The 9425-nt window shown below is 40.1% G+C and overlaps 1 protein-coding gene across 1 annotated transcript; it reads left to right on the forward strand.

The window, feature by feature from the left end:
* Window positions 1–1029: 1029 nt before the first annotated feature.
* Window positions 1030–6931, forward strand: LOC136777971 (uncharacterized). Its single transcript, XM_066734549.1, has 4 exons — window positions 1030–1089; window positions 1284–1480; window positions 1598–1710; window positions 1755–6931. The coding sequence occupies exons 1-4, from the start codon at window positions 1030–1032 to the stop codon at window positions 6929–6931; spliced, it is 5547 nt and encodes a 1848-aa protein (XP_066590646.1).
* Window positions 6932–9425: the final 2494 nt, after the last annotated feature.

Consider the following 9425-nt stretch of genomic DNA (forward strand, 5'->3'; position numbering starts at 1 on the left):
TCACAATTTTTGAAGATATATTTTATGTGGAAATTATCGGAAATTTGTCATAATTAACAATGCAAATATACACCTGATGGGCATCTATTGCATTTTGCATATAATATCACAATAAATTCGAACATTATTATGAGAACATAAGCCCTGTGAGATTTCACGTTATTGCACAGCTCGTAATCTTTTCCTTTTCTCAATCTAAATAGTAATAGCTGTAATCTATGGAAAAAGCTGAGTAAAAAAAATAAATATATCATAATTTAGCAAGTAAAATAGTATATAGGGGTAGTCAAATGGTTTTCAATACAATTTTTATTTTTGGCACAAATCATATCATCAGGCACATACATTTATAAAATCTATTACATGCCATATATAATTATTGTGACAAAATCATTTGAAACGATCTTATATTTTCTTGCTTGAAAATCCGTTTACCCTACTTAATTTAGGACTAGCATATTGACTAATCCATATATTATCAGAACTATGCATGCTTTATGACTATCTGCTATAATATAAAATCTACTATTAAAGTGTCAACTCTATGCACATTTAACAAAACCAGACTTACATTTACTAATTGTATAACATTCCATTGTATCACTCTTTTGTCTTTAATGAATCATATTTCGAAAATCTCTAACATCTCAAAATTTGTCAAATTAAGTTGTTCTATGCGATTTTATATCTCATAGTTTTTCATGGCATAGAAAGTAAGCTATTGGTAATGTGCTCGGTAAAACCTACTGAGAAAATCAAATTCTAAATTACATCTCTTCCCCTAGGTGACTTGTTTAAACTAGTTTTATTATCATAAGGGAAGGACTTTCATAATAGTTAATAGTAATTTTAGGTATGGAAAATGTTTGCATAGTAAGGCAAATTGTAATCCTCTTGTCGAGCTAACTCCATCAAGCCATTCCATGAAAATATTGATAATATAAAGTGCTGTATTTTCAAGTATATAAGTTCGCATCATTTAAGTTACTCTACACATATATATTAGCTAATAACAAATAATGTAATTTAATGATTCAAAAATTTTATACAACGTTGCTTCGTCTATTAATATTTGTTGGAGATCGGAGTGTAGGTACGAGCGGTCTGGGACTCTCAGGCCGTCTCGCTCCCGCTCACACTCTGTCTCTCTTGATCCTACCTCCAACAGAGGCCGATAGGTGGCCCACAGCGTAGAACTCTCTCTCGCTGTTATTATTTGGGTCTGTTGTACATATCAATACCCAAGAGTTCCGTCTTATTGCGGCTCAATTTAAACGGTCTAGGCTCTAGACTCTGTCTTTTCTTCTCAGCAGCTTAGTCAGTCCTCCCTTCCTGCGACGCCACTAAGTCTCTTAGTACGCATTTCTGCTCCATCGTCGATTTCTTGGGCTCCAAGAAATCGTCTTCCTTTCTCTCTATCTTCGTTGCCTGGGAGTCTCAGGTACGAAGGAATCCTGTCCGGGGACCTGGGGACCACAGGGTTGGGATTTCGTAGTTGTAACTTTGGGTGGATTATCAATTTGCGGCTCAGCCTCCTTTGGAGCACTTTTTGATTCTTTTGTATTTTTTTTCAACTCAAATAAACTGATTTTACCAGATTTCCTGGGCGTTGTTTTTGTCACCCTGGAGCCTTCCTTCCTAGACCTCCTTGCGGATATCACCCAATCAACTTTCAAACAAATTTCTGGTCCTTCGAGCCGGATATAACCGGTACATATTCAATTGAGTTGAATTTTGATTGGTGATTCTTCGAGGTGACTGGGGGAGTGTCTCTGGTGGCAAAATGGTAACGCAGGAGGAAATACTCATGTGCGCAGGTCACGTTAGTCCTTATTGCTCAGAATTAGAACGGCTACTGGTCAACACCAAAAAGCGTGGTATAGGTAATTTTACCGTCCCTTATTTAAATGGTCGTCTGGCTAGTGCCAAGGAAATTCTCGCGAAAATACAAACGAATTATGTGACGATCACTAATCATTTATCGGAAAAAGATTTGCAACAGTTTAATTATACGACGCAGAATACTTATGAGCGAGCTATGACGGCGTATTTGACTGCGGAAGAATACATTTTAGAGCAAATCGAGAATTTAAGCAGTGAGCAAGTCGCTCCTGTCACTGCAGGGCGGACCCATGCTCCCTCGTTGAAACTTCCTAAGTTAGATTTACCCAAGTTTAGTGGTGACTATTCTGAGTGGTCAACCTTCTATGACTCTTTCAAATCAATGATTCACGATAATTCGACATTACCAGGTGTTCAAAAGTTTCATTATTTAAAGGCATGTCTTCAAGGAGAAGCTAGCTCAGTAATTCGATCCTTAGCCGCCAGTAACGATAGTTACTTAACAGCATGGAATGCATTAGTGACTAGGTATACAAATGAACGAATTACTACGTCCAACCTTCTTAGCAAACTAACGCTCATTCCGAAAGTCTTCGCTGACAATCTCATGTCCATGAAAACACTACGCGATACAACTATAGTTGCGCTAAACTCGCTGAGGACATTAGGATATCCAGTTGATGGTTGGAGTGCCATATTGGTCCACATCCTCTCAAACAAGCTAGATCAAGTTATCACAGTGGAATGGGAGAAGGAAATAAGACGTGTATTGAAATATCCTTCTTTCACTCAGTTTTTAGAGTTCATCACCGAGCAGATTAATATGCTCGAATCTATTAGTAATAAATTCAAAGGTAGTAAACAAACTACTGATAAAACTTCTCGTCCTAAGTCGTTGAAATCACTCAACGCAATCGTGGATAAACCAAAATGCTTTTATTGCGACGCGGATCATCCTCTCTATCAATGCAACAGCTTTATTGCCTTGAACCTTCAAGCCAGATATAAAGCAGCGCAAAATAAGTCACTTTGTATCAATTGCTTGAGACCTGGACATTCCATATCGTCTTGCCGAAGTAATTCTCGGTGTAAAAAATGTTCCAAGGCACATCATACGCTTTTGCATTTTGAGAAACAAGCTAATCCGACGCCTCAACGTAATTCATCTCAAGCTGCTTCACCCACGAGTCTTCAAACCATTGATCAGTCTTCGACTTCTGTTGTTGCTCATGTGAGTGCCATGGACGAACGCACGACACTCCTTGCTACTTTTCTCGCACGCGCTACAGCACCAAATGGCCGTCAAATTATGATTAGAGGCTTAGTCGACCCGGGCTCACAAACATCGTTCATGACGGAAAATCTAGCCCAGTTATTAAGAGTTACACGCCGCAAAGTTAATGCAACGATTTACGGAGTCACAGGAGGTGCGGTACGTAACGTCTCGAGCAAAGCTGAACTCATCTTACAGTCAGTCAAACACGATCAGGCCTCACTCAAGGTGACGGCATTAATTTTACCAAAAATCACGAATTATAGTCCTCGGTCGTATTCACCTCTTGAATTCCCTCAATTAGGTTCTCTGGACCTCGCGGACGAATATGCTTCTGTTAAAAATCCAATTGATATTTTAATTGGTGCAGATTATTGCCCTCAGCTTTTACTGAATCAAATAATTCATTCATCGAACCGTGCACTGATAGCACAAGATTCGTTATTTGGCTGGGTTGTGTATGGTACACTTGCGTCGCACATGCATACTACAACAGTAAACGTTCTTCATTGTTGTGACTTCGATAAAACACTTCGAGAATTTTGGGAGATTGAAGAAGTTCCTAGCACCTATAGTTTGACCCCTGATGATCAATTATGCGAGGACATTTTCGCGAGTAACGTTACTCAATTACCATCAGGCCGCTATCAGGTTGCATTGCCTTTCAAGACAGAGTTCTCCAAATCCGCACTGGGAGCCTCTCGCAGCATCGCCGAATCAGCTTTAAAGCGAGTTCTCTGTCGTATTAACAAATCTCCTGAGCAGTCCGAAAGCTATGCTAAATTCATTAGAGAATACGAGCAGCTAGGACATATGGAGAAGGTCACAACAAACGCGATTGACACAGACTCCTTGGTTTACCTGCCTCATCACGCAGTATTTAAGCTCGAAAATGGAAAGCAGAAAATACGTGTCGTATTTAACGCGTCCGCTAAAACTAAGAGTGGTCTATCACTCAACGACGTACTCTTAGTAGGGCCAAAACTACAAAAAGATATAACAGCCATTCTTATGAATTGGCGTGATTTTCGTTTTGTTGGTATAACAGATATTGTTAAAATGTTCCGCCAAATTCTAATTCGTCCGGAAGACAAAAAATTCCAATCTATAATTTGGAAAGATGATTCTGGTAATACTCAAGCATATCAATTGAACACGGTCACATACGGTACCGGACCTGCACCGTTTTTAGCTTCACGGGTAGTGCAGGAACTCGCAAATCAACATGGTGATGACTTCCCAGACGCGAAGTCCATCTTACTTCAACAATCAATCTATGTCGATTACATTCTTTTTGGAACTAACAACCTTGCAGATTTACGCGATATCCAATCTCAATTAGTTCAGTTGTTGGATAAAGGTAAATTTGAGCTCAGTAAATGGGCCTTCAATTCAGCAAGCACAGCTCTCCAAGAAATTCCTAATGATTCTAGTAACGCTAATCTTAATTTTAATAGCGAAAATTTTAACGAAACTAGCAAAGTGCTGGGCATATCTTGGAATACCAGCTCTGATTCATTTCAGTTTATAATCTCGCCTTCTTCCATCACTAAGTTAACAAAGCGCATGTTACTCTCGGAAAACGCGAAGATTTACGATCCTATAGGCTGGATCTCACCGTTCACCATTGTGTTAAAGCAAATAATGCAATCCACATGGTTGCTCAAACTTAATTGGGATGACGAGGTTCCCGAGCCTATCCAGTCCAAATGGATGTCTTATTACTCGCAAATGTGCGAATTAACAAAAATCAATATCCCGCGCTGGAATGGTCAACTTAGTGCAGCAGATAAATTAGAACTCTATGGGTTCTGTGATGCTTCAAATTTATCCTATAGTGCTGTGGTGTATGCCAAATTCACCAATAGTGATAGTCAAACCTCAGTCAGCCTCGTAATGGCAAAAGCCAAAGTGGCCCCTCTTAAAGCAATTAGCATTGCTCGTCTTGAACTAGTCGCCGCTGCTTATTTGACTAAACTAATGCTTCATATCAAGTCATCACTTAAACGTTCAGTGCATGACATTTTTTGTTTTTCTGATTCACAAATCGTGCTGGCTTGGATTGCACAACATTCGTCAAAATGGAAAGTTTTTGTAGCCAACCGAGTCGAATATATACAGTCAAGTCTACCAGAGGCTCATTGGTCTTATGTCAATACTAAGTCCAATCCTGCAGATCTCAACTCGCGAGGGATTAATCCAAGCCAATTAATACATTGTACTCTTTGGTGGGAAGGACCCTCTATAATTCGGGAAACGTCATCGGAAAATTCTCCTTTAATGTTTGAAACCAACGAGGAAATAAAGACCTCCTCGATATATACAAATCATGTCACACGCGATTTACCGTCATTTCTTCATAACTATTCGTCGTGGACAAAACTAATCCGTGTTGTTAGCTACGTGTTGCGATTTATAGATCGAGCGCGTAGAAAAAATGTTTGTCAACACGCTCACTTGTCAGCTCTCGAGCTACGCACTGCAACACTGCGTGTTGTGAAAATAATTCAAGCTGCTGCTTTCTTAAACGATATATTGACGTTGCAAGGCAAAAAGTCAGTTCCGTCAAGTTCTCGATTACTTTCTCTTGCCCCATTTTTAGATGCGCAAGGAATTCTACGAGTAGGTGGGCGTCTGCAACACTCATTTTTGTCAGACAACCAAAAGCATCCCATTATTTTGCCAACTAATTATTTAACCGAGCTGCTCATTCGACATATACATATCACGACCTTGCACGGTGGCCTACAGCTTACGTTAACAGTATTGCGGCAAAAGTATTGGGTGATCAATGCACGAAACGCTGCGAAAAGCATAATACATAGGTGTGTCACTTGCGTTCGTCAGCGTGCCAAGCTAGGAACACAATTCATGGGATCTTTGCCTACTGGTCGAGTAAACCGTAGCCATCCGTTTGAACATACTGGCATTGATTACGCCGGGCCCTTCCTTGTAAAACTGCATCAAGGCCGAAACTCGAAATCAGTTAAGTGTTATATAGCTGTTTTTGTATGCATGGCTATTCGTGCCATCCATCTTGAGCTTGTCTCCAAATATGATACGGATGCATTTTTGGCAGCTCTAGCTCGTTTTACTTCACGTCGTGGTAAACCCGCGGTGATTTACTCTGATAACGGGTTAAATTTTCAAGGAGCAAATAAGGAATTGAAACTTGCATTCCAAGGCTCTCTGAAACATGTGCAATCTATAGATTTTGAACCTATACGCGAAATAGAATGGAAATTTATTCCCGTGGCCACTCCTCATTGGGGTGGACTGTGGGAGAGCGGGGTACGAAGCGTAAAACATCATCTAAAGCGTGTTCTTGGGACTTTTCTTCCTACGTTCGAGGAAATGACCACACTAATTTGTCGTATTGAAGCCTGTCTAAACTCCAGACCTCTTTCTCGCTTACGCGATGACATTGAAAGTTTAGAATGTCTAACGCCAGGGCATTTCTTGGTTGGTCGCTCTTTACTCGCTCCACCCGAAATGTCCATTCTAGATTTAAAGGAATCTACTCTAAATCGATGGCAGAAAATCACTCGGATTACCGAGCTCTTTTGGCAAAAATGGTCGGGCGAATATCTGCAATCATTACAATCTCGTCCAAAATGGCAAATCAAAAATAACGATTTTCGTGAGGGTGACATCGTTATAATTAAGACTCCAAACGCTCCATCTTGCAAATGGAACTTAGGCCGAATTATTCGTTTAATAATCGGTTCAGACTCAGTAGCAAGAGTAGCTGTGGTTCAAACAGCGAATAAACAGATTCAACGCAGCCTAACCCAGCTGTGTAGGCTCCCGGCATAAATACAAATATTGACATACAATCCCAACGGCTTCTAATCTGCCGACTCTTACATCTCATCACCTTGACGCTTTACTTATTAAATCAGTACTCCTTAATCATGGCTAGTGACCAGGTGCCTAATTTAGTCGGCAACGTCGAAATGTTCTTAAGTGAAGTTAGGGGCGAAGAAGCCAACGCGTCCGATGTACTGGACCTTACCTTCAGTGACTTGAGTCTTTCGGACGATGCTCCTTGTGTTGATTCTCTGCTTGAACTTTCGGATTTGCTTGTGTCAACGAAGGAAGAAGAGGACTCCAGGATGCAGGTCATTTTGGATCCGCCTTGTCCACCTGAACCAGAATCAGCTGACGTGGTCATGGAACCCATAGCGGGACCTTCTCGTACACCAGCACCAGCAATTGATTTAGCTGTTTTATACGCGAGCAGTTGGGAGAATGGAATCCTGTATGATTCTACCGCAAAGGAGCTGGAGCGTACAGCAAAATACGTTACCGTCTTAGCGTTCGGGCTCACACACCGTATACCATTGCATGCGATCTTGAAATATCGGCAGTGGAAGTCTTGGGATCCTCAAGGAAAATTGCTCTTGCGTTGGACTCCAGCGTTAGAGCTGAAAACTGCCAAACTCATCATTAAGAAATGAGTTAGTCTGCGACCATTGGTGGACATTCGGAGCTTCGCTCAAAGGTTTTTTTTCCTTTTCCTTTTCCACCATGGTCTTTATTTACGGTGTTTCACCATTCCAAATTTTAGAACATAAGTTTAGTTTATTTCCAACATCTGCGAGATTCATCTGAATTGACGTAGGAACGTCAATGCGGAGGAGGATTTGTTGGAGATCGGAGCGTAGGTACGAGCGGTCTGGGACTCTCAGGCCGTCTCGCTCCCGCTCACACTCTGTCTCTCTTGATCCTACCTCCAACAGAGGCCGATAGGTGGCCCACAGCGTAGAACTCTCTCTCGCTGTTATTATTTGGGTCTGTTGTACATATCAATACCCAAGAGTTCCGTCTTATTGCGGCTCAATTTAAACGGTCTAGGCTCTAGACTCTGTCTTTTCTTCTCAGCAGCTTAGTCAGTCCTCCCTTCCTGCGACGCCACTAAGTCTCTTAGTACGCATTTCTGCTCCATCGTCGATTTCTTGGGCTCCAAGAAATCGTCTTCCTTTCTCTCTATCTTCGTTGCCTGGGAGTCTCAGGTACGAAGGAATCCTGTCCGGGGACCTGGGGACCACAGGGTTGGGATTTCGTAGTTGTAACTTTGGGTGGATTATCAATTTGCGGCTCAGCCTCCTTTGGAGCACTTTTTGATTTTTTTGTATTATTTTTCAACTAAAATAAACTGATTTTACCAGATTTCCTGGGCGTTGTTTTTGTCACCCTGGAGCCTTCCTTCCTAGACCTCCTTGCGGATATCAACCAATCAACTTTCAAACAATATTTTTTCAGTAATAGCTAAACCATCTTCAATTGCCACTTACATAATAGCTCTAGTATCCAAAAGTACAATAAAAGTAAGATTCTTTTAGGATATGAGAGAAAAATAATAGGCAAGGAGCAACGTTTACCAGATATATATACCTATGGCCTTATACATATATTTTTTCATGTTACCATAATCAAGCTCTTACTATCAATGCAATTGTGAAGTTACCTGTGATTGGTAGCACATTGCATTTGAAGTGTACACTTAACGGAGTAACACTCTGCTACTTGTTTCCATAAGTAATGCAGAATCTACCAGAAAAATGTTAAGAAGGATACACACTCTTCGCTCCCAGAAAGAAAAACCTACAACCATACTTCCAGGAGGGCTTAAAATCACTGGCGCAGGATAATCCAACGGGGTGAATAGAAAGTCAGTGTTATATAATTAACCTTGCAATGGCATTTCTAAAAGTTGACATGGACCAGTTTCAAGCTTTATTCAGGAAACGCATCCACTGCAATTCAAAATGCTACTACAAATTACATGATCTATAAAACTTAGAAACATTTAAAAACTGATATCTCGAATAAGATAAGAACCTCTCAAAAACTGCTTCAAATTGATCTCAGCAGCTTTAAAATTGTCAGTAACATTGAATCATATTTTCTTCCTTTTCATCTCTGGCAGGTACTTTTCTCTTTCCAGAATAACTTATTCCATTAATGTCACTCGAAACTGCTGAACAGGTGAACGATGAAAAAATTTAATAATTGGTGGTTTTCCTAAAATATGATAAATTTGCCACACAGAATAATATTCTCTTTGTTTTAAAAGTATTGATGAGATTGCACGATAAAATTTTATACTTATCTAATAATTTTATTGATTTTATCCATAACCCTTCTCCGACAAAGTGCATGAAATTGATCTTAGCAGTTTCAAAATTGTCAGTAAGAGTGATTATATTTTCCTCTTTTTTATCTCTGACAGGTATTTTTCTCTTTCAGAATAACTTATCCCATTAATTTCACTCGAAACTGCTGAATTGGTGTATGATGAAAACAT

This window comes from Prorops nasuta, unplaced genomic scaffold (assembly GCF_024137725.1).
Source record: "Prorops nasuta isolate Cenicafe-Biocafe unplaced genomic scaffold, Cenicafe_Pnas_1.2 PNAS00013, whole genome shotgun sequence".
NCBI lineage: Eukaryota > Metazoa > Arthropoda > Insecta > Hymenoptera > Bethylidae > Prorops > Prorops nasuta.

Excerpts from the sequence above, each read along its gene's own strand:
- LOC136777971 (XM_066734549.1), top strand. The coding sequence starts at position 1,030 with ATGATTCAAAAATTTTATACAACGTTGCTTCGTCTATTAATATTTGTT. Across the intron at positions 1,481-1,597 it reads GGGGACCTGGGGACCACAGG|ATTTCCTGGGCGTTGTTTTT; the intron begins GTTGGGATTTCG and ends TGATTTTACCAG. Across the intron at positions 1,711-1,754 it reads CTTCGAGCCGGATATAACCG|GTGACTGGGGGAGTGTCTCT; the intron begins GTACATATTCAA and ends TGATTCTTCGAG.